At 34.0% G+C, this 26,154-nt stretch overlaps 1 protein-coding gene across 6 annotated transcripts in view; it reads left to right on the top strand.

Annotated features, from left to right (window-relative positions):
* SMG1 (SMG1 nonsense mediated mRNA decay associated PI3K related kinase) overlaps positions 1 to 26,154 on the top strand; it is a 112,529-nt gene that overhangs the window by 45,640 nt on the left and 40,735 nt on the right. For 4 of the 6 annotated variants that reach the window (XM_056806584.1, XM_056806581.1, XM_056806582.1 and 1 more), the window contains 18 exons: positions 5,527 to 5,657; positions 5,750 to 5,911; positions 6,558 to 6,676; positions 7,033 to 7,120; positions 7,233 to 7,334; positions 7,751 to 7,891; positions 8,325 to 8,524; positions 9,100 to 9,296; positions 9,460 to 9,624; positions 10,938 to 11,092; positions 16,382 to 16,524; positions 16,707 to 16,908; positions 17,826 to 17,935; positions 18,936 to 18,974; positions 21,835 to 21,982; positions 22,379 to 22,538; positions 23,246 to 23,366; positions 24,814 to 25,062. In XM_056806584.1, the coding sequence (XP_056662562.1) occupies positions 5,527 to 5,657; positions 5,750 to 5,911; positions 6,558 to 6,676; positions 7,033 to 7,120; positions 7,233 to 7,334; positions 7,751 to 7,891; positions 8,325 to 8,524; positions 9,100 to 9,296; positions 9,460 to 9,624; positions 10,938 to 11,092; positions 16,382 to 16,524; positions 16,707 to 16,908; positions 17,826 to 17,935; positions 18,936 to 18,974; positions 21,835 to 21,982; positions 22,379 to 22,538; positions 23,246 to 23,366; positions 24,814 to 25,062 (2,632 nt within the window). The remainder of the gene's footprint in view (positions 1 to 5,526; positions 5,658 to 5,749; positions 5,912 to 6,557; positions 6,677 to 7,032; positions 7,121 to 7,232; positions 7,335 to 7,750; positions 7,892 to 8,324; positions 8,525 to 9,099; positions 9,297 to 9,459; positions 9,625 to 10,937; positions 11,093 to 16,381; positions 16,525 to 16,706; positions 16,909 to 17,825; positions 17,936 to 18,935; positions 18,975 to 21,834; positions 21,983 to 22,378; positions 22,539 to 23,245; positions 23,367 to 24,813; positions 25,063 to 26,154) is intronic. The other 2 variants (XM_001366185.4, XM_056806583.1) reach the window with 1 other exon arrangement.

A 26,154-nucleotide genomic window follows, 5' to 3' on the forward strand; every position in this document is an offset into this window, starting at 1 on the left:
AAGAATCAGACAGTATTAGTAGTGAATAAGGCTCTCAAGAGGATATTACTTACTTGAGCTAAATACTAGTAGACTTGCATTTAAATCTTATGACAATAATCTGCATGTGTGTCTATGAAAAGCCACTAAGAGTAAGTTTTCATAAATAATATTATTGAAGTATAATTTGATCTTAGTCCCAAAAGTTGTGCAAGGTGTAAAGAATACAAGGTTCCACTGTTTTATTGCTTATACAGAAACTTTTGATTCAGTATTACTCATCGTCAGTCTTCAGATAATATCAAAGAAGGTGAAAAGCAGGGAAATCAATATGCTAATGTCATGGAAGATATTAGTGCAGTGGCCAAAAAGAAGAGGTAATCCTTATAACTTGATGGTGAGATCCATCACAAAGTCCTGTTTTAGAGTGTGCTGATTGTGTCAAACCCCCAAACACTATAGAACCCTGTCATTAAGGTATATGCCTACTATATATATATATATATATATATATATATATATATATATATATATATATATATATATATATATATATACCTCACAGTCCACTTGCTAGATATCTTGTGAATTAAAAATGTTAGTTGTCCATTCGAATAGATACCCATTGAATTAGTCCCCCAGTACACTTATGTTGGATAGAAACAGCTACTCATTATTAACCTGACCTGGGTCCAGAGTTGAATAGATGGAAGAGAATAACCTAGATTGTATTTGAGAAACTATATAGTGCCTTTATAGGTTCCTTGAAACTAAAGTTACATTCCTTTGCTCTTGGTGATGGTAGTTAACTAAATCATGAGATGATTCACCCACTCTTTCTAAAGAACCGACATTGTAGGGGAAGAGGCAGTAGAGTAATGTATTTTTTTTTAAACCCTTACTTTCCATCTTAGAATCAGTACTGTGCATTGGTTCCAAGACAGAAGAGCAATAAAGACTAGGCAGAGGTGGCTAAGTAACTAGCTCAGATTTACACAGCCAAGAAGTGTTTGAGGCCAGATTTGAACCTAGCACCTTTAATCTCTAGGCCTGGCTCTCAATCCTCTGAGCCACCCAGTTGCCCCCTGGAGTATTGTATTTTAATAGGCTTAAATAGGTTGAACACCCTTATGACTTATGTGCTAAAATGTAAAAGATATCTTCTGGAAAATGTGTCATTATGAAAAGCTCTGGAGGGGGTAAAAAACATGAGCTGATTCTATTATTTGTCATTTATCAAGCATTTATTATTTGCCAAGCACTGTGCTAGGTCTAGGGATATAAGAAGTTTGTATCCCATCAGGATATGTATACATATATCTGTTTATACAAGTAGTGAGCAGGGAGAAGGACATTAACAAAAGGAATTCAGGAAAGGCTTTGTGTAGAAGAGGATTTCTTAATCCGCAGTGTGTAAACTTTTTATTTTATATTTTATTTGCACATATGCTTCAACATGATTAGTTTCCCTAAAAATATACATTATGTGTATTTTTACTATACTTTTACTTAAAATCATTCTCAGGGTTAGGTGGGTAGCACAGGGTAGAATGTTGGGTCTGGGAGTTAGGAGGAGCTGAATTCAAATTTGGCTTTTGAGACTTCCTAGCCAGTTGACCCTAGGCAAGTCACCTCAATTGCCCCTTACCACTCTTCTGTTTTTGTATTGATATTAAGATGGCAGGTTTTTAAAGAAAATTGTTAGGTTTTATAGGATTTTAAAAGCCAAGTAGAGGAATTTATTTTAAGTAAGAAGGCATTGGAATTGATATAGTAGGAGAGAGACATGGTGAGATCTGTACTTCAGAAAAATCACAATGACAATTGTGAGAAAAACACAAGGCAGGGAGGATTACTAAGAAGCTGTTGTGATTATCTAGGTGAGATTTGATGAGAGCCTGAACAAAGAGGGAAAATAGCTATTAAAGTGGAGAGAAAAGTTTTACTGAAATAGATGCTAGGGAAGTAGAAAAGGCAAGATTTAATGTGAAAGGGGGGGGGGGAGTAAAAGATAATGCCAAGTTTTCTAGCCTGGGAGGTAGAAAGAATGGTGACATCTTCCACAGAAAAAGGAAAATTTGGAAAGGAGTGGAGGTGTGGGAGCATTTGGGGAACAACAGTGAGTTTAATTTGAGACTTACTGAGTTTGAGCTGTTTCATGTCCAGTTTGAAATGACTGATAAGCAATTGGTGATTTGGGACTAGATGCAGAGATCAGCAAGTCATCTGCATAGAGGTGACAGATAAACCCAGTGGAGTTCATAAATTTACCAGAGGAGAAAAGAGAAGGGGGCCTAGGATACAACACAGTGTTCATCCACAGTTCAGAGGCATGCTATAGATGTCTCCAGCAAAAGAGACTGAGGAATGGTAATACTGAGAGGTATCAGAGGGAGGTTGTCATACTAACCCAGGGAGGAGAAAATATCCAGGAGGAAAAGGGTGGTCAGCAGTGTCAAATGCAGCAGGTTGGGGAAGAAGATTTTGTAATCAGAAAAAGACCATTGGGATTTGACACTCTGGAAGCTTTGGAGGGAGTGATTTTGAATGATGATATTGAAGGGCTGCCAAATAAGTGAGGGAAAAAAAAGATGTGGAGGCACTTTCAGTATAGATAGCTTTGGTTTAGAGAGGGAAGGGTGATCTAGGACTATAGCTTGAGGGTAATGGTAGTGTCTAGCAATGATTTTTTTTTTAAGCATGGGGTAGACTTGGATAAATTTGAAGGCAGTAGGGTAGGAAAAGAATGAAGAGATCAAACATTTTCTGAGCTAAGGAAGAACATTGAGGTTGCAGTCTTCCAGAAAAGATAGGTGGGGGTGGGATCAAATACACACACATAGAGGTGTTCTTTAGCAAGCAAAAGGGGAGAAGAATAGGAGATAATATTGACAAGGATTTTTTGTAAAGAGAATGGGGGGGGAATGAAGTCACTGAATAGTCTGGAATTTTCTGAAGAGATAGAAGTTTTAAACATCAATTAAAAGTTGAATCAAGAGTCGAGGTTAGATAATAAGGAATTTAAGTTGTGAACTTCTCCTTTAGTGTGTCCATCTACCTATGAGCAAGAGTACTCCAGGGTTGACCTTTGTTAAGAGCTAGAGGATGGAATTGGACCTATATTGGGTATGGAATGAGAATTAGAGAACAGAGAACAATTTAAGGGTTGATATGGCTAACTCTTGGCTTGATTGTGAAGGAGGAGAAAGAGAAATATTGATATTTGGAAGGATTAGACAATGGAGAAAGGTTTGAGAGAGATGGAATTATAAACTATGATAAGGATAAAATTTCTAATTAGGAAAGTGGAATACTTGTATATGATGATGAGAATCTAGTGTGTGAACACCTTATATGTGGCTGAAGAAGAATGAAGGAGTGGATCATGAGATTTAAAAAGTTTGAGGAAGGACAACTAAGGGTCTAAGAGACAGGAAGTCCTAGATTCAAATGAGGCCTCGTACTTCTAGTTGTATGAACCTGGGCATAACCCCCATTGCCTAGCTCAGTGATGGCAAACGTATGGCACACAGAACCCTCTCTGTGGGCACATTTACATTCGCCTGCCAGAGTTCATTGTTAGAAAGCCAGAGGGACTCAGGGTGCATCTGTTCCTCTCCCTCTTTCCATGTGCCCAAGGACATTTCTCACTTCCCCCAGCCCTCTGTCCAGCTACCCAATGGGAGTACTTCCTTCCTCTGCTGGGGTGGGGGTGGGGGGATAGGAAGGACACTGCACTAGGTCTCATGGGATAGGATGGGGGCAGGGCCTAGCACTCTATCTCTAAAATGTTCATCATCAATGGCCTAAGTTGGAGAGCTTGAGAGAGCATCTTTGTGAATATTAACATTCCCTAGTAGTATAAGGCAGGAGTTTGGGAGGAGAGGAAAATGATGAGCCAATTACTATACTCCTTGAGAAAAGAGGGAGATTAGCCTTGAGGTTGGTGTACAACTGCCATAGTTTGGATTGGGTGGAAAATTTTGATTGAATGAACTTTAAACAAAGGAAAGGTTGCTGAATACATAAGGTAATGAGAGACTGGAAATGTTTCCAGTTTCTCCTTCAGGACAGTTGTATTGGAGGTTCTAAGAGAAGGTACAACCAGTGCTGGAAAGAATAGCCTGAGGTGCAGTGTCTTTAGAAGGGAGTTCATTTATCAGTGGAGGACTAAGAGATGGAAGTAATTCAAGAATAACACAGAGTTTGAAGAATATTTTATTATGGAATGAGAATTTTAAGTGGGCAACAGTGGAAGGGATGCCCTAAGTGGGTTAGGATTGGGGATGAGGGTGAGGAGTACCTTGGGATAGTTTTCTCCTAAATGATTAGTATATTAATAGGAAGAGACGAGAGGAAAAATTTCAGGCATTATAAGTGGATAACAGGGCACTGGTAGGTTAGCCAGTCCTGAATCTGGGTTCAGCAACCTGGATGTGGCTTCTCTCCTTGGTGGCAGATAATGAATTCATTGAAATACCAAAAAAAAAGTTGAAGGCTTATTTTTTTTTTACTTTTTTGCAAAGTCTTAATTTTATTACAAGTAATATATTATTAAAAAGTAGAATTAGGTTAGGAAGTTTAAATCCTCAGATTTTTTTGTTTCTTCTAACTTTTGATCATATGGACATAAACAGCTTGCCTTGGTATTGAAAACCTTAGCAGTCCCTTTGTTCTGAGAGTTTCTATGTGACAAAAGAAGATTTGGACTGTAGTTTGAGTGTTGTTTGAGAGCCCTTTACCTCCCCATTATATTTGGGATCAAGTTATCTTGTTTACTCCTTTACTATACTCTACTGCATAGGATCATAGAGCTAGGACTGGAAGAGACTACAAAAGTCATCTAATCCAAAGCCCTCAGAAACTGAAGCCTAGGGAAGTTAAATGACTAGCCAAATGTCACAGAGGTAGGTAGTAAGCATTAGAACTAGAATTTGAACCTAGGTCCTCTGACTTCTAAGCCAGTGTTTTTTCCACTGTAGTACACACTGCCTTTTAAAAATATTTGACAGCAGGGATCATCTTGGCTTAGACCTCTGGCACCCAACTCACATAGAAACATCAGCCACTAATCTTTACTTGGGCTTCTTATTGACATTAGTTTAAAATGAATTGTTAGCTAATGTTTTATTGTATATTTATTTTACTAAATACTTCCCAATTATTTTCAATTTTGTTCCAATGGTACTGCACCCCACATGTTTGACTGCCTTCTTTATTTTTGTATTCCCTTCAACTCTTAATCATTGAGACTATCTCAGGAAATTTCATTTATGGAATGACTTAAAAAAGGAAAGCATGGAAAAATTAATAAAATGCTTTGAAAAGAGAGGACTAATAAGTATCACTCCCACACAAAACAAGGAACCCTTCGAGTATAGCAATATGTATATATTCCTTAAAGTTTCTGAATTAAATGTTTAACTTTAGAAAGGTATTTCTTTTTAGCAGCATAAGTATATTTTCATTTGTATTTAACATTGTTTCTAAGGATTTACTCTTAGAAAATAGTAACCCAAGATTTATTTTTTTTTTATGCTTACTTAGATGTGGGCACTGTCTCCAACGGTCTTTGCACTACTTAGTAAGAATCTAATGATTGTGCATGGTGACCTAGCTGTCCATTTTCCTGCTATTCAATATGCAGTTCTTTACACCTTATATTCACATTGTACCAGGTAAGACTGTTACTTTGAAAACAGTTACCAGATTTTTTAAAACTTAATTACTAACTTTATAAAAGCAATTTCAATTTCTATATGTTTTCCAGGCATGATCACTTTATATCTAGTAGTCTTAGCTCTTCTTCCCCATCATTGTTTGATGGAGCAGTAATTAGTACTGTAACAACAGCCACAAAGAAGCATTTCTCCATCATATTAAACCTCTTGGGAATTTTACTAAAGAAAGATAACCTTAATCAGGATACCAGGTAACTTGGCAAAATTTTAATATTATAGTTTTGTTCCTAAATTGATTCTTTGTGAAAATTATAGTAGCTCACATTTCTCAAATAGTGAGTGTGTATTGAGGCAGCTAGCTGGCAGAATGGTTAGTGTTGGATTTAGAATTAGGAAGAACTAAATTCAAGTACATCCTCAGACTTAATAGCTATGTTGACTAGCCAATAATCTCTGATTGCCTTAATTTCCACATTTCGAGGTTGTTGTAAGAATTAAATAAGACAATATTGGTAAGGTGTTTAACCCAGTGCCTGGCACATAGCAGGCAGTATATAAATGCTCAACCCTTTCTTATTTTTGGAGAATTAATTTTTAATTGACTCCTTTCAAAAGAATTGTGAGAGAAATTGAAATCAAGAACATATGTACATGGAGAATTTAGTTAACTTTGGCTAGAATCCAACCCCAATGTTTGGAGACTTTATTAAAACAAGCTTTATAAGAAAATTTCAACCATTAAGACAAAATTATTTTTATTAAATATTATTTTATGTATAGTTAATATTTGAAACAATGAAAGTTATATTTTTCAGAAGTAAATTTAAAGTAGAGTTCTAATGTAAGCTAATGTGGGACATTCATTTTTATATTTGCTTTATATAAATTACATTTTAGGAAACTGCTAATGACTTGGGCTTTGGAAGTTGCTGTTCTAATGAAAAAGTCTGAAACATATGCACCTTTATTCTCTCTTCCATCTTTCCATAAGTTTTGCAAAGGACTTCTGGCAAACAGTAAGATTTTTACTTTCTCAAACTTCACAGAATTGAGTATCCTTGGTAACAGAAATTAACAAAGATAGCTGAACATAAATTCCCTCTTACCCCTTGGAAATTCTTGCATATAAGGAATTTTTAATTATATTAAAATTTTCAGTATGCTCATAATATTCAGATTCCTTACCATTTTAAAATTAAAATACTTTGTAGATTGTCCTTTAAAAGTCTCTGTTTTCCATTAGTGCTTTGACTTGCATATAAGTAGGCTTCTCAGTTATATTGAATAGGTCTTTGACCCTTAGAATCCAGAAGATGTGATATAAAGCAATCTAAAAATTGTCTTAAAAGATCTTTTTTTGTTATTGTTATAGCCCTTCTTGAAGATGTGAATATCTGTCTTCAAGCATGCAGCAGCCTACATGCCCTATCATCTTCCTTGCCAGATGACCTTTTACAAAGGTATATTTTGAAAAGTTATATATTTTTATTACTTTATTTCTCCCCCTCCTAAAAAAAAACAACCTTCATCTATACATGTGATAATTTTCTGTTTCCTTTTTTAAAAATGTAGGTGTGTTGATGTATGTCGTGTCCAGCTAGTCCATAGTGGAACTCGTATTCGGCAAGCCTTTGGAAAGTTGTTGAAATCTATTCCTTTGGATGTTGTCCTAAGGTAAACAGATTTTGAAATAAATGTAAAAGAGGAATTTTTTTAGAAAATAAAACAAAACAAACTTCTTAATTCTCAGTATTTTTCTACATCAGAATCTTTCGATTTTGTAGGAAAAGGGGGGGAAATCCTCTAAATATAGTTTTGTCTTAAGGACTAAGAACTTTGCTGAATCTGCTCAGTGATGAGGAAAGCAATTGATCCAGTTAAAATTAGGTATAATAGACTTTTCATGTAGTCCATATAATTTTAGAGCCTACTTAGAATTTTCAATCTTGTAATCTTATTATAATGTCTTTTATATATATAATCTTAGATCTTATTTTTAAGTTCTTATATTTTTTAAGCTTTTTTCCATTCTTTGAAACTTAGAGATAAACTATCACCTTTGTTTAACAAAGCACATTTTTCCCTTACAGCAATAGCAACCACACAGAAATACAAGAAATTTCTTTAGCTATAAGAAGTCACATGAGCAAAGCTCCAAGTAATACATTTCACCCACAAGATTTCTCTGACGTCATTAGTTTTATTTTGTATGGGAATTCTCATAGGACTGGGTAAGAAATTTTATTTATTAATAAATGGGAAAATGGCTAAAAACTATATTTACATATCTTTATCTCAACCTCAGTATTTAAACATAACTACAGGGTAGGGAACTAAAATCATTCCTTTCTCTATTTGAAGTAATCATTAGCAACAGGAAGAGCTTTTCAGATCTAACCTAACCAAAGAACAAAGAATGTACTTTATCTGAAAACAATGCTAGAAAAGGCTGTTGACTTTTTAGAAAAAGTGCTTAACTATTCTGATGCTAATGTTTCAGAAGTTCTGGTAATTTTTTAAGGATGTCAAAATGGTAAAAATTAAATTGGGAGGTTCTTGAGGGTTGGGATTGTTCTCATTATATGCCTGGTTCTTCATACAGAGGCAAGTATATAATAGTTGTTAAATGCTTATTGAATTAAATGTAAAAACTCTACTTCCCAGGAAGGACAATTGGTTAGAGAGGTTGTTCTACAGTTGCCAAAGGCTGGATAAGCGTGACCAATCAACTATTCCACGAAACCTACTGAAGACAGATGCTGTTCTTTGGCAGTGGGCTATTTGGGAAGCTGCTCAATTCACTGTTCTTTCTAAGTTAAGAACCCCACTAGGCAGAGCACAAGATACATTCCAGACAATTGAAGGTGATTTTAAGAGTCTATCAATATTTTTTAAATAATTTTATTGTCAGTGCTTTTTTTTAACCTTTGTTACAAAGTTATTGATATATATAATGAGATAAAAATAAATTCAGTGATTTGTTATTAAGGCATAGGTATAGTTGTAATATTTATTGAACAACTTAAAAGTAATCATATGGGGAGCAGCAAGGTGACTTAGTGGATTGAGAGCCAGGTGGGAGTTCAAATCTGACTGCAGGAACTTCTTAGCTGTGTGACCCTAGGCAAGTCCTTTTACCTCCATTGCCTAGCTTTTACTACCTTTGTACCTTGGAACCAATACACAGTATTGATTCCAAGATAGAATGTAAGGGGTTTTTTTTGTTTTTGTTTTTGTATTTTTGTGTTCTAAGAGATTAAATGTCAACCTAATACAATGAGAAGCTATTCTTAAATATACTGTTTAAATATTCTAAATTTTTTTGTGAAAGATTCATTATAATGCTCTGTATATAGTACATGTTTGGTGTCAATATTTTTTATCTTATTAATGTGATATTATAAAATTATTCATTTGGAATGTTGTCAAATGTTTCTAGGTATCATTAGAAGTCTTGCAGCCCACACATTAAACCCTGATCAAGATGTTAGCCAGTGGACAACAGCAGACAATGATGAAGGACATAGCAGCAACCAACTTAGGCTTGTTCTTCTTCTGCAATATTTAGAAAATCTGGAAAAACTAATGTATAATGCATATGAAGGATGTGCTAATGCACTAACTTCACCTCCTAAGGTTAGTATATGAGAGTATTGCTATATGGTCATTTGTATGGAAGCAGGTAGATAGATTGCTTACCAACATTTATATGAAATGAGTGCTATTCCAATTGGACTGCATAAAATTTAAAGAATTTTTAATTTTAATAAGCTCAAGTCTTTTACCTTTTATCCTGAAGGTCATTAGGACATTTTTCTATACCAACCGCCAAACTTGTCAGGACTGGCTAACTCGGATTAGACTTTCCATCATGAGAGTTGGATTGTTGGCAGGTCAACCTGCTGTGACTGTAAGACATGGCTTTGATTTGCTTACTGAAATGAAGACCAATAATATATCTCAGGTAAATATTTTTCCATAATTAATTATTTGGTTCTTATTTTGAATACCCAGTGCTAACTCTTTGATACATGTGACTTGTTTTACTAGCAAAATAAGAAAAACTTTTTCATACACTGTTTTTTTTAACCTTTACCTTCTGCCTTAGAATCAATACGGTGTACTGCTTCCAAGGCAGAAGAGTGGTAAGGGCTAGGCAATGAGGGTTAAGTGACTTGCCCAGGGACACACAGCTAAGAAGTATCTGAGGTTGGATTTGAACCTAGGACCCTCCCATCTCTAGGCATGGTTCTCAATTCACTAAACCACTGAGATGCCCCCTCCATTAGTTTTTAGAACTATTGTTTCAGCATTCTTTTTATCAAAATTTTTAAGGTAGAGGTTTAAAAAAATTAAACAAGTCCCCTTAATAGTGTATTGTTTTAAATTTTATTAAAGTATATTTTAAATCCACATTACTTATAAGATTTCTATGGGTGCAGTATAAAATAATATTGCCATTTCCAAGAATCTACAATATTTACCTTTTTAAAAGACATTTTTATTGATAATTTTGTCACCATGGTTTCTTCCAGTGACCTTTCTCCCTCCCAAGGGCCATCCCATATAGCAAAAAATATTTCTAAAAGAAAGAAAAACAAAATAGAGGAAGAGTTAAAAAAAAATCAGGAAAATCAATCAGTTTGCTGAAAAAGTCTTGGGAACATGCCACAGGTTGGGGGTGAGGGGTGCTAGGTGGCTCAGTGGATTGAGAGCTGAACCCAGATGTGGGAGGTCCTGTATTCAAATCTGGTCTCAGACACTTCTAGCTGTGTGACCCTGAGCAAGTCATTTAACTCCCATTGCCTAGCCTTTACCACTCTTCTACCTTAGAACCAATATATAGTATTGATTCTAAGATGGAAGGTGGTAAGGGTTTAATTAAAAACAAAGAAAAGAAAATGTACCACACTCAAGGACCTTTCACTTTTGCAGAGGAGTGGAGTTGGGAGTGTCTTCTTAAATCTTTTTCTTGGGGTCATGTAAGAGTTACTTTCTTAGATCCTAAAATAGCTTCCCCAGTATGTATATTATCAGTTCTTTAAGCATTTTAAAAATTGTCTTAAAAATTCCATTTAACCAATTTTCAAAGCTCCTGATTATTGCTAATAATTATGCATACTTTATAAAATTTTGAAATGTTACACATTTCTAATGTGTGATGTATCTTCATGAATATAGAGGTGTTTTGAAGTTTAGGATCCCCTTTTATGAAAACTGATTAATATGTTAAAGTATGGTGGTATAAGTTTTAATTCTTCTGAATATTGCTTTTAGGGAAATGAACTAGAAGTAACAATTATGATGGTAGTAGAAGCACTGTGTGAACTACATTGTCCTGAAGCCATACAAGGACTAGCTGTATGGTCCTCTTCAGTTGTTGGAAAGAATCTTGTATGGATTAATTCAGTGGCACAACAGGCAGAAGGAAGGTAAGGGTAGGATGGGACATAGCTTGATTAATTCACATTTAAACTTTATAATCCAGTTAAACTCAACCTATTTCAGTTTAGCAAACTGTAATGGTACTACATTATACTTATACACAAAAGGTATACATGATTTTGTGGGTATGATTTTTGAACTGTTCACCCCAAATATGAGAAAAATAGGGAAGAAAATTATTTGTGATAAACTAGATGAATTTTTCCTACTGGTGACCAAAGTTAGCAGGGTCTTAAACTTTTGCCATCTGTTTTTTTCCTGTATGTCCTCATTCAAATTTCCTTCTTCTCTTGAGTTGCTTAGACTTAAAAATGAATCACTATTACCTGTTTCTTTAGTTCTACTTTGTATATCTGACAGTAAGTGGAGCTTCGATACTGCCTAATGCCTTAGAAGATAGATTGCCTGCATCCTCCTTAATCAATCTTATAAGTCACTAAAATGTTTTTTTTCTAAAGCCTCATTCTAGGAGTATTTTCTTCAGAGGATTGCTACCTGTAGGATCAAATACAAAAATGATCCACGTGGCATTTGACATCCTGACTCCCCTCTAACTTTACTGGTATAGTCTGCTGCCCTTCACTTCCTTTGTTGTCAATCCATTGATCAGGAAGCATTTAGGTGCCTTCTGTGTGTAGGAAGTAGGGACACATACCAGGATGAAAGAATCTCAACTCAACTGATTGGGAGAAGACAAGTATGTTTCTAAGTATACTCCAAGTAAATATGAGGCAGTGTTAGATGAGGGCACTGGCAGTTGGAGGAATTAGGAGAGGCTTTGAAAAAGGTACTCCTGGGATTGAGGTGAGAAGGGAGTTGTTGCCGTTTTGGGGAGGCATTAGAACAGAAGCAGGGAAGATTAGAGGACAAGTTGTATGTGGTTGAAGAGAGAAAGCTGATTGGACTTGGATCTCACAATGTGCTCGTGGAGGAATGGCCAATAAGCCTGGGAAAACTGATTGTAAAAATTATTTTTCCCTGGAGGTAAGAGGGTGCTGGCTGAGTTTATTAAATAGGAGAATTATATGGGTTAGATTAAAACTTAAGGAAAATTGTCCTTCACTCAAAACAACGCCTATCTCCCCTTTCTGTACTTCTACCCAGACAGTCTCTTACCTAGAATGCTCTTTCTCTTATCTCTTCCTCTTAGGATACTTAGTTTATTCCACAGTTCATCTCAAGTGCTACATTCTACATGAGACCTTTCTCTACCCTTTGTTCCATAGTGTGACAACTTTGTATAGGTTTTGGGAGAAACAGTGCAGAAGCCTTGTAGTCAGGAAGTCCTTGGAGGAGTCATTTAATTTCTCAGTGTCCCATGCAGCTCTGTAAGTTGTAAAGAAAGTAGTGGTCTGTATTGGGGGATCCATACACTAATTAAATCATTGGCCTAGTAAAAAGCACACAGACACACAAATGTGTCCATGTCATTTCTTTCTAATAAAATGTAAGCTCCTTGAAAGAAGGAGGGAAGCAGGATATCTGGAAAGCCTAACTCGGTGCTTGGCAAATGGTCAAGATTTACTAAATGCTTGTTTATGGCTATACACATACCAAAAAAAAAAAAAAAAACCAAAACCACATACTACTTAGATTGCTCATAGATCTAGAGCTACAAGGGATTTTAAAAGCCATTAAATCCAACTTTCACTTTCTAGATGAAGAAACACCCCCCACCCCCCAGGTTAATATTTTTCCAAAAGTTCACTCAGCTGTCTGAGACAGGATTTGTGTCTCCACTATTCTTGGCTTCCTCCATTTAGCATAGTGTTCACTATGTGAAGAACCTTGGATTCTGGAGGGCTCCACCAATAGGTCCAGCTTTCTAAGAAGGGTTTAGGTATGAATACAACTACTATTACATGAGCCTTCTGTTCCATGACCTCCCAAATTTAAGGATACTTTTCAGGTAGATTGTCAGATTGATGAATTCTTTGCTTGAGGCAAACCTTGAAACAAAGAGCTTAAAGATATTTCTAAAACAGTAGTCATAGAAAATACCTATTAGAGATAATACACACTTATAACAGTAAAATAATACCTTGCATTTGAATTATACTCCAGATTTGATTGGACTTTCATTCATTAAAGTTACGTGACCCTGGGCAAATCAATGAACCTTTACCTTCCGTCCTAGAATCAGTACTGTGTATTGGTTCCCAGGCAGAATAGCGGTATGGGCTAGGCAATGGGGGTTAAGTGACTTGCCCAGGGTCACACAGCTGAGTAGTGTCTGAGGCCAGACTTGAACCTAGGGCCTCCTGTCTCTAGAACTAGCTCTCAATCCACTGAGCCACCCAGCTGCCCCCTAAAGAGTTGTTTTTGTTTTTTAATTTTTTAGTTTTTGCGTATTTATTGCATGTCTGTTATTGGGCAAGATCGCTTAGCTAGGTGCAGAGGGTATACCATAAGGAAGATTAAAGAGATCTGAATCAAAATTTATTTTCTGCTGTGTTTCAGAAGACAAAATTAAGACATTTTAGTGTTTATAAATTTTTATAAAAAGCCACTTTGATTTTGTCTAGAATGTGATAGCAGCTTAAGAGAAATGCTGTTTTGTCAAATATGAAGTTCAAATTGGCATTATTGTATTACACTGTTCAAAAATATGTGTTCTTACCTAGTTTTTTCTTGAAGCTTTGTTGCTTGTTAAATTTTTTTTAATAAGAATGATAGAAATGTTATTCATTGTCATTCTCTATCATTTTTATCTTGTAAAAACATATGTTGAGATATTAACTAAAACGTGGTCATTTTAGATTTGGGAATTCATATCTTATTCTTGTTTAAATTGCCCTGTTTTGTTTTTGTTTTTTAACCCTTAATTTTCCATATTAGAATCAATATTATGTATGGGTTCCAAGAAAAAGAATGGGAAGGAGTAGGTGATGGGAGTTAAATGACTTGTCCAGGGTCACATAGCTGGGACTTGTGTCAGGTCAAATTTGAACCCAGGACCTCCCATCTCCAGGCTCAGCTCTCTTACATTGAACCACCTCACTGCTTCTGGGTATCCTGTTTTTTAAAGATTTCACTTTGACACTAGCAACAACATAGACTTTTTAACTTTACTTTTTAAGTCTTTTTTTTTTTAACCCTTACCTTTCATCTCAAGGCAGAAGAGTATTATGGACTAGGCAATGGGGGTTAAGTGACTTGCTCAGGACAGCTAGGAAGTATCTGAGGTCATATTTGAACTTAGGACCTCCTGTCTCTAGGCCTAGCTCTGGACCCACTGAACCATCTAGCTGTCCCCAAGATATTTATATTAATTGTAGTGCATAGGATCTAAATTAGAGTAAAACAAAAACCTGAGTTTCAGACACTTCCATGACCCTGGGATCCACTAATTTAACCTTTCTGTGCTTGTTTCCTTGCTTGTAAAATAAAAGGTTGGACTTGACTTATGAGCTTTCATTTCCAAATATGCACCTTTTTCATACCTCCCAACTACCCCTGCTCCTTAGAAAATGTGTCAAAACTAAGCCTATAACATGTAGACAGTGCCCGACAGTATATGAAATAGTCTTCAGCCTTAATCTCCCAACTATGTAAAACTTGAAGGAAGGTATAGTATTTCATCTTCTTTGAATCTGTTGTCCTCTTACTCAAAACAAAGGAGTCATGATCCCCAATGTGAAGAAACCAGAGGAATCTATATATTTCATCTTTAATATGGACATGATTAGGGAATGCTCATTTTGGGACACCACAGGTATCAGAGGTATAAGAGGGCCCATTATGGCATAGGGGTTTTTTAAAGCTTAAAACCACAAAAGGTTGGAGAGGCACATAAAATCCAGAGCAGGGTAAATAATATCATTATTACCAAAGTAAGTGTTAACAGAGTTAAGGGAATTATATGATTGGTTGGAAGTTTGTTAATAGAGAATAGCAATGTACTTCTTTTCCCCTGGGACTAAGAAGGGCTTGTTATTGGAGTCCAAGTGTGAGAGACTTTTTGAGACCAAATCAGACATCCTTGAAAATTTTGTGGCTAAAGATATCAAACCCAAATCCTTCTCTTTCTCATACAATTTCCAAGACCATTTAGAATTCCTTGAAGCCAAAAAAATTCATTGATTAGCAAGAGACCTGGATTTTCAAACTTAACCCATTACAGACTAGCTACATTCAAAAATAAGTTCAGAAATAAAGAGCCATGACTTACAGCAATTACAGGAAGTAGGTAAGAGCAAGATTTTGCTCTTTAACTCAGGTTTGTGATTAGTCAATCCTTCCTCTAAAAACAGGAGATCTGCTAAAAGAATGATAGAAGTTCATTTCCACAAAATTATGCTTAGTCATCACAATTACACAATATTCTGTTTTATTTTCCATTTTGTTATGGTCATTGTATATATGTTTTCTTGGTTCTGTTTATTTTACTCTGAATGCTTCTAGTTATCATTTCTGGCACAATAATACATTATATTCATGTATTATAGTCTTTACTATTTCCTCAGTTGATGGATATCTACTTTGTTTCTGGTTCTTTGCTACTACAAAAAAATGCAACAAAAATCTTTTTTAAAGAGAACTTCCGCCTCTTTTATGGGGAAAGTTTCAGATTGGGTTTTTGCTTAGATTAGTAATACATTTTATATATAACCTAAAAGATATTATCAAAGTATCTTGGGTTTTCAGAAGTTCTTTTCATGTACAATCTGTGACGGTGAGATTTCTGCTGTACCATTTATTGATACAGCATGGATTTTGCCTGGTAGTAGGAATTGATTTCTGCCTATCATCTCTCTTCTGTGGTTCTCCTTGTGAATAATGTACATCAGAGATTTCAAACTTGCAGATCTAAAAGCAAAGTATCACAAACTAGATTAAAATGTAAATGGGAAATGTTTAGCAGAAATAAATAAAAATAAAATGTAGATGATGTTGATTTATGTTTTTCTAAGTAGGGTCCACAGTATCCCATTTTATTTGGATTCCACAAATGGACATTTTCAAGATGTTAATATATGCTACCGGGCAGCATACATAGAAAACAAAATTAAATTTGGCTCCTATAGAGAGTAAATACCATTCCTTGCCTTATAAGTATCATTTTGAAAAGTTCAGCTTGAATTAGTTGGCTGTAGGCCTCAGTTGCCTAATCTGCACAGTGAAGGAGCTGGACTCAGTCTCTGCAATCTTTATCAGATTTAGTGTCTGATATTATGGCCCTGAATTTGTTTAATTCCAGAAACTTTAAGTAACTCATTTGCAAATTACTTTGGAATATTGGTACTACATAAAACTGTTTAATTTTGTGTTAAAAGGTTTGAAAAGGCTACCATTGAGTACCAGGAGCACTTGTGTGCCATGACAGGTGTAGATTGCAGCATAACTGGATTTGATAAATCAGTCTTGAAGTTGGCCAACTCGAATAGTAATAATGCTAGTCCAAAGCATTCTCTGAATGGTGAGTTAAATCAGTTTGATATATTTGTAAGATTAAATTTAGCATCAAATATTTTGTTTATTTTATGACTGTTGGACAAATATAATTTTGAGCTTCAAATTTTTTTTACATTTTAAAATATTTGGTCCAAAATATTTGTATTTATACTAAACTTGATTATTTTTAAATTTTACAATTTATAGGTGAAGCTAGAAAAACTGTCCTGGCTAAGCCAAGTGATTCTTCCCCTGAGGTTATAAATTACTTGGGCAATAAGGCATGTGAATGTTATATCTCAATTGCTGATTGGGCTGCTGTACAGGAATGGCAGAATGCTGTCCATGACTTGAAAAAGAGCACAAGTAGTACTTCCCTCAACTTAAAAGCTGATTTCAACTACATAAAGTAAGATTTTTTCCCCCCTAAAATTAATTGTAGGGTTTGGCACCATACCTAAAGTGTGTGATGATGACCTGATGTTGTTTTAAAGTAATAAATCTTTGTAAATAATGCTGTTTTTAACAGTCTTAAAAGCAGAATTGTTAAATTTTGAACCAAATATTATCAAAATTGGGTTTTCATTTTTGGTTTCAATTGAATATTTTTTGTTATGGGAAGAAAGGCCGTCATTGATTTTTTTTTCCTTTTCCAGAATATTGATAGTATTTACTAATTGTAATTATTTATATGTTGACTTTGTGAACCCCCAAAGAGGGTTGAAACCATTCAAAGAAAGTGATTATTAGAGGTGAAGAACAGGCAGGCAAGTTTAATGGTCAAGAAGTATGTTAGGACAGACATTCATGGATGGATAATGGAAGAGAGCAAAGGAATAAAATAGTAATCATATCAATCCATACTAATTACTAGAACACACATTAATAGTAGTATTTGCTGTTTGGAAATTATAGCCCTAAATGCAATATTAGAATTTTAAAATATGGAAGTAAATATAAAGTGTAGGCTTTGATTTCTCCTGTTTTTAAGACTAAAAAGCAGCTTTTTGCTCACTTTCAAAAACTGTTTACAGCATGTTTGTGAAACTATAGGTATCTTTTCCTTACTAAAGAAGTAAAGATTTCCATAGAAATATAGGAGATGGAAATAATATCTTTTCTGGGAGTTTTTGTCCATAAATCACTGAGCTTGATGTACAAAAGGAATATGCATGAAGGAAGAGCTGTGATGTAATTATCTACAAATATAATAATCTACTTTTAAATCTTTTCTTTCAGTTGACATTCATAAACATATCACTTCCAACAAATGGCAGTTAAAGCAGCATTACAACATTTTGAAAATATCTAATAATTTAATTACAGGTCACTAAGCAGCTTTGAGTCTGGAGAATTTATTGAATGTACTGAACAATTAGAATTATTACCAGGAGAAAACATTAACTTGCTTACTGGAGGATCAAAAGAAAAAATAGGTATGTAAGTAAAATTATTTTTATAGACTCCATATGTGCAAATGCATTAACTGAGATTATATGTTGTTGTTGGTTTTGGTTTTTTTTTTTAATTTTGGTTTTTTGTTTGTTTTTTTTTTTAAATAAACCTTTATCTTCTGTTTTAGAATCAATATTAAGTAAGGGTTCCAAGGCAAAAGAGTTGTAAGGGCTAAGCAATTGGGGTTAAGTGGCTTGCCTAGGGTCACACAGCTAGGAGTGTCTGAGGTCATATTTGAACCCAAGACCTCCCATCTCCAGGCCCGGCTACTAACCACTGATCCACCTAACTACCCTTAAGTTATGTTAACAAATTCAGAAATTAGATATTTCCAGGCATTTCTGAGCCAGTGCCTCAGGGAAAAAATTTTTTTTTTTTTGGTTTTTTAAACAAATTTTAGCCGTTACAATATGAAAATTGGATTTAATTAAATTTAGACACACTTTTAGAAATATGTATCATTATATAGATTTACATTAAAAATAGTACTGTTTGCTTTTGTAAAATGTTTGACTTTTTAAAAAAAAAATACATTTTTATTGACATTTTCATCGCCTACATTTCCCAGTATATCTCTTTCCCACCCTCTTCCAGAGAGCCAAATCTTAAAAGAAAGAATAAGTAAGGGACTGTACAAAAATAGTTCTGTAAAACTAAGCAAGCTTCAAAAAAATCTGACATCTGTAGTGCTCCATACCCTAAATCTCCCCATCTTGCAAAGAAGGGAAAGAGATGTACTTTCTCATATCTCTTGGTCATTTCAATTTCACTGCATTTAGTTTCAGTTGTTGTCATTATGTATATTGTTGTGTATAATTTTCCTGGTTCTGCTTACTTCACTTGGTATTAGCTTATATGTCTTCTTATGCTTCTCTGTATCCATAGTCATCATTTCTTACAGCTCAGTAATACTTCATTACATTCATGTACCACAACTTGTTTAGCTTTTCCCCAATTGATAGGAATCTCCTTTGTTTCCAGTTCTTTGCTACTACAAAAAGCGCGACTATAAATATTTTGGTATGTATGGGGCTTTTCTCTTTAACATTTACCTCCTTAAGGTATTTACCTAGCAGTGGAATTTTTGGGTCAAAGGGTATAGACAGTTTAGTAATTTCTTCACATACAGCCAAATTTCTTTTTACACTGGTTGTACCAATTTACAGTTCACTGGCAATGCATTGATTAATCTAGTTCCTCCAACATTGATTATTCCTATATTATTTTTGCCAATTCTCTAAATGATTCTCAGTTATTTTATATTTTAAAACAGATTTGTATTTTTTCTTTATATGAGTTATTTGCAGCATTCTATCATTTTTAAGATATATTTCCTTTTATTTATATGATTTTAAAAACACCTACATAAAAATCAAAAGCTAGTATTATATGCAAAGGGAAACACTAGAAAGTTTTCCTAATAAATAAAAAGATAAAGAAGAAATTCCACATTGCCCTCATTATATAATGATGATGATAGCTGACAATAATAACAGTTCACAATTTTAGAGTGCCTACTATAAGCTGGGCACTCTGCAAAGCACTTTAGAATTACTATCTCATTTAGTCCCCCCAGCAACCCTGAAAAATAGGTGCTATTCTGACTCCCTCTTTACAGATGAGGAAACTGATGCAAATAGAGGTTTTAATTGATTGGTCCAAGGTCACATAGCTAGTAAGTATGTGAATCAGGTTTTGAACTAAATTCTTGTGGACTCTGGGACTGGCATTCTTTCTACTATGCCCCTAGTTGCTCCTAGACATAATTCTAGAATTACTAGCAAAAACAATAAGAACAAATGTCATGAATTAACTTTGAAAATCCTATGGAATTAACATAGATTCTAATTGGCACTGACTAGGTGGCACAGAGAATAGAGTGTTGAGCATGGGGTCAGGAAGGCATAATCTCTTGGGACAGTTGGTAGCATAGTGGATAGAGCACAGAACCTGGATTTGGAGAGGCGAGGGTTCAAATCTGGCCTCAGACACTTCCTAGCTATGTCACCCTGGCCAAGTCACTTAACCTTAATTACCTAGCTTTTGTCCCTCTTCCTTCTTAGAGTTGATACTAAAATGAAAGCTATGTGTTTAAAAAAACAAATTCCTCTAGACTTTTAATACCCTTTCCAGCTAGGTAGCACAAAAAGCAAGTAGATTGAAGGAGTGGCCAGAGTAAGGAAGACCTGAGATCACATCCTTCTAGTTATGTGACCCTGGACAAGCCATTTAACCTCTATATGCTTCGGTTTCCTCAACTTTAAAATGAGGATAATAAATAATAGTACCTGCCTCCCAGGGTTGTTGTGAGGATCTTAGCAGTGTCTGGCACATAGTAGATACTTAATAAAATACATATGTCATTCCTTCCTTGAAACAGTAATTATAGCAAGATACAAAATGAATAGCATTTCTATATATAACAAAACCCAGAAAAGAAGACTAGAAAGGAAAATCCCATTCATATTAACTGCACAGTACATGCTATATCTGGGACTTGATTGAAGCACATTTGGGTACCTATTGATACAGTTACAAAAGACTCTTTTAAAAAATTAACAGTTAATCTAAGGAATGTAGCAATACAATAAAAATGGCAATGCTACTACCTAAATTAGTCTTCAGGTTTAGTGCCATTCTAGTCACAATTCAGAACTAGACAGTATAGGGGAAACCCATCTAAATTATCAAGGAGGGAACTATTTTTAAAAGTAGGTATAAAGGGGAAATAGGACTAGTTCTATATAATAGTTCTAGATAATTCATACTACGTTATAAAATAGTCATAAAAACTACTTGCTAATGGTTGAAAAATATCAAGTAGATTGATGGAACAGACTAAATAAGGAAGAATCAGAAATAATTGAATTTAGTCCCTTGTAAATAAACTCAAAAACATTATCTAGGGAAATAGTTTACTTAGAGACTGATGACAATAATTGCTTGGAATACTGAATAACAGTTTTGCAGAAATTAGGTTTATACCAATATTTTATAACATATATCACAGTAAACTCAAAATAAACCTGAATATTTTTTAAAATTACTCTGTTATCTTTTTCATAATTAAAGGATATAAAACACTTTTTGATATGTGAAATTAAAAGGTTTTTACATGAACAAAATTAATACAACTAGCATAAGAAGGAAAGTGATTGACCAACAAAATGTCTTTCTGTAAAATACCTTTAATAATAAGAGTGTGACATTCAAGATATATAGATAACAAAACAAAAGACATTGTCCAATGGTTGAAAGAGCTAAGTTGCAGAACCGAGTTTCAGTCTGCTATAGTAGAGAGAGTTCCTTTCTTGGAGTTCCCTCTACTGGTGAAAGGATGAGTCTGGGGGGGGGGGTGATTTTTAAACTTTAAAAATATATAGTATTTCTTTTTCATTTATTGGAAATGAAACGTTTTTGTAAAAAAAAAGATTTCAAAAACTTTAATTTCCACTTTGCTTGCTATATTAGAATGTAAATCAATTGTGTTAATATAATCTGTTTCCTCTTCCTATATGCAGTTGGGAATACCAAGACATCCCTATTTAAATAGTATTTGGGAACACAGTCTAGATTTGCCTCAATCAAAGACTTTTTGTTTGCATGTATCTTTGACTTTTAAAAAAATTCAAGCAATATTTCTGGGAAATGTTCACAATATTATAGTACAGTGACTGATTTCTTAGTCCTCAAGAATACGTTCTAGTTGTTGGACTGAGAATTTTTAATTTTCTAATAATGAAGCACTTAGACATAAAAGAAAATCGTACCTATTAGTAATAAAATTACTGTGGCAGCTACTTTTAAAACTTGTCTGTTACTATTGTGTTTGTATATAAAATATGAAATATTTTTTATGAGATATATTTCATTTTTGTAGATATGAAAAAACTACTTCCTAACATGTTAAGTCCAGATCCAAGGGAACTTCAGAAATCCATTGAAGTTCAGTTGTTGAGAAGTTCAGTTTGTTTGGCAACTGCTGTAAATCATATAGAACAAGAACAGAAGTGGCAATCTATAACTGAGTAAGTTTTAAGAAACAATTTAGCTATATTCTAGTTTATGATTTCATTAAATGTATTTGTTTCCCATTAAGTCAATAGAACTTTGTTGCTCCTAAAATAGATTAGGAATAATCTATTTATATAATTATGATTTATAATATAAAGACCTTGTCTCTGTAGAATTCATATGATCATATAATATAGGAATGCTAATTTACCATATGAATTGTGGTTTCAAAGGAGTGAAAGGTTAAAATAATTAAATAGCACAAATTATCCTATTTCACTGTCATTATAATGAAAAATCAGAAGACTCAATATTAAGAAATTATAAGTGTTATACTTTTAAATAATTTAACTTTTGATTTGCAAATTGAAAAGTTATAGTCAATTAATAGCAAACTTTCCCCCCCTCAGAAATGTTGTAAAATACTTGAAGCAAACATCACGTATAGCTATTGGACCTTTGAGGCTCTCTACACTAACTGTTTCACAGTCTTTGCCAGTTTTAAGCACTCTACAACTATATTGTTCATCTGCTTTGGAGAATACTGTGTCAAACAGGCTTTCAACAGAGGTATATTTCTATATGTTTTGATCTGTGATACTGTTTAATAAAATAGAATTTAAGGTGTAGACTAGCTTTTTTAATCAGATCCTTTTGGAGAAAATTTAGGTATTTGCAGCTTTTTATATCATTATTGATGGCTGGATTTTTAATTTGCTATTATTTTGCCATTTATTGCCCATTAAATCAGCATTTTTTGTATCTAATTTCATTTTGGGTGAGAAATTATTGCTGTCACTTATCTATGTTGAGTTTCAATTAGTCGTGCTCGTGAATGGAGAGTAAATAGGAGGAAATCAGCTCATTTTAAAAATTGTCTTTGGGGAAAAGATTATATGCATGGTTATAAATGGATGGGTGAATTAATTATGATAGGTAAATGCTTACATTCTCTTAGGTTTGATCAGAATTAAAGAGTGTAATTATGGGATTTTAATGTTAAATGGTGATTTTTAAAAATGCATGCTAAAAGTATTTCAAATTTAAGTTAACTGTAAGAACAGACTTGTGTAAAAGTGAACTTCCTTGTGTAAAAATAATTTACTTATTGATCCACTGCTAGTAATATCTTTCTATATTAATGGATCCTCAGCATTTGTTTGATAATTTTGTGTGGTCAGTTATATCATTCTCTGAACATCTGAGCTTGTTGCCCCAAGATAATAAACTTCTAACAATTTTCCTGATATTCTAGTTTATGTAATTTTTTTTTTCAGGACTGTCTAATCCCACTTTTTAGTGAAGCTTTGCGTTCATGTAAGCAACATGATGTAAGACCATGGATGCATGCATTAAGATATACTGTGTATCAGAGTCAGTTACTTGAAAAAATTAAAGGTATGTATACTACTTAAAAGTAAATATTTAATCATATTAATATAGAATTAGTATTCATAGGTTTTGTTAACTTCTTTGGAACTATATGTATTTTTGCAGAGTTGATGTATGAATAATTCCTGTCGTTAGTGAAGAAAAAATGCATTTGCTTCTTAAAAATATGAAAACCGGGACAGCTGGGTAGCTCAGTGGATTGAGAGCCAGCCCTAGAGATGGGTTCAAATCTGGCCTCAGACACTTCCCAGCTGTGTGACCCTGAGCAAGTCACTTGACCCCCATTGCCTAGCCCTTACCACTCTTCTGCCTTGGAACCAGTACACAGTATTGACTCCAAGATGGAAGGTAAGGGTTTAAAAAAAAAGTCTGAAAACCCCATTTCTGGAGCTAAATGCCAGTGTTTTTTTTTTACTGATACTGCAATATAGTAGAGTTTCAATGAATTAACCATTGAAAATGTCTATTGGAATGCTGAAATTTAGGCAGAATTTTTTTTTTTAAAGATAGATTAAAAACATTAAAGATATCTGGACTTCTAGCACGAATACACTTTTTTGGAAACTTATTCTTTTGCCCTAATTTTATTGCATCTTCCCCCTCCTAAACAATCCTCGCTTTTTCATGATGACTGAATGAAAATAAAGACTAAAGGGACAAAAAAGAGGCTTAAGAATGTTACCTATTAATTTATTAACTCATCATTCCCAGCCTTCTGTCTTTTTAGACTACCTTTGAACCAGATGTTCAATAGTTATCGTATTGATCTGATTGCAAGTTGCTTCATAAAATGAAATCTCTTTCAAAGAAAAATAAATGTAATTATTAAAAATAATTATTCCAATAATTCATATTCAATAAAAATAATCATATGTTGATTGCCCAAAGTTTATTTTTTTTTCTTTTCTTTCTAACAATGTATAATGAACAGAGTGCTTTATGATGAGTCAAAAAACTTAAGTCCCAGCACCTATACTTGTTACATGTGTTGGTTTGAACAGATCATAAGACTATAACAGTATTTATAATCATGCTACCTTATAAGACTGTGAGGAAAGCATTATGCCACCTTAACGCAGTATATAAATCTATTTTAATTTCAATCCATTATATTCAAATGGCAGGGTTTTTGTTTTGTTTTAGCTATGAACTGTTTAACCACCTGTTAAGAAGAGTGGTACTTTTATACATAAAACCAAAGTATATTGAAATTCCATGCGTTTTTAAGATAATTATTTTAAAGCATAACTTTATTTATGCTTTACAATAAGCATAAGAATTAGATTTTGTCTAAGTCATACAGAAGATAGAGAGTAGTGAAAATATAATCTGTGCTTGGACCAACATACTTTTTCATGTGAAAATTTTCATTGGTATTGGCTCAGATTTTAGATTTGATCCTATGCCTATCATGCCATTTAACATTAACAAATATTTACTTTCTTCTCTTTAGAGCAAACTGTTCCAATTAGAAGTCACCTTATGGAACTGGGCCTAACAGCAGCAAAATTTGCCAGAAAACGGGGAAATGTAGCACTGGCCACAAGATTACTTGCACAGTGTAGTGAAGTCCAATTGGGAAAAACTACTACTGCTCAAGATTTAGTCCAGTATTTTAAAAAATTGTCGACACAAGGTCAAGTAGATGAAAAATGGGGACCTGAGCTTGATATAGAAAAAACCAAACTCTTATATACAGCAGGTTAGTATAATATTGATGTTAACAGGTTTAATGTTAAAACTATTAGGAAAAATGATTAATTCAAATGGTTAAACCCAATACAGAGTTTTGTAAGAGGTTGCCTCATGTCATGGATTAAGACCTGAACTTAAATCCAAGTTGGGCATTCAAGGCCCACCTCTACTAGGTTTTGTGATTATGGGCTAGTTCTTTAACTTTTTAGTGTTCTAGGTCAAAGCAAAACATTCATAAGTAAAATAAAATATTTAACAAAGGAAACAAATTAAATACAACATGGATAATAGTAATTTGTGGTATTCTAAGTCAATATGTAGCCCCAAGGGATCTGTTTCTATTTGAGATTGGCACTCTTTCTCTAGGCAACTTTCCAAAACTATAGAAGTCTTGAAGAGAAGATATCGATCTGCATTGGTAGAGTGCACTCATTTGTAAGTTCTATCAATGAAATAATAAGCCCAGCATTCATCTTTGTAGAAATTTTATTCTAATGACATGTTTAATAGTAGTGGTAATTTTCTTATTCCAATTAAGTTCTTTAGCTTTTTTAGTGAAATAGAAATGTTCTTCTGACCCACTATCTGTCACTGAATGTACATATTAAACTGTTTCTTCATAACACAGAAGCAAAAAATGTTTTTGTTAAGGATATGAATTATTAGAACCATGCAATGGATATCCTATATAAACACTAGAAATCAACCTTATTATCTTTTAGATGGCAGAAGAATGGTAAGAGCTAGGCAATTGGAGTTATGTGATTTGCCACGGGTCATAGCTAGGAAGTATATGAGGTCAGATTTGAACCTAGAATCTCCTGTTTCCCAAAACTGAGCTACCTAGCTTCCCCTTGCACACTCTTAAGAGATCTACCTCAAAGTTATGTTTTCTTGGCATTTTATGAAACTTTTTTCTCATTGGCTTCATTTTGCTATGAATGTATATATAGTATAGGTCCTAAATTTGTTTAACACATAACTTTTTGGAATGGGTAAAGAGGAAGATAGGTATGAAGTATTTTGCAGGCAAAAAAATTGGTTCAGATTGCTTCTGGCCAAAACAATTGCTTGAAAAGAAGCAACTTGGGGTTTGGGG

Source organism: Monodelphis domestica, chromosome 7, assembly GCF_027887165.1.
Source record: "Monodelphis domestica isolate mMonDom1 chromosome 7, mMonDom1.pri, whole genome shotgun sequence".
Lineage (NCBI taxonomy): Eukaryota > Metazoa > Chordata > Mammalia > Didelphimorphia > Didelphidae > Monodelphis > Monodelphis domestica.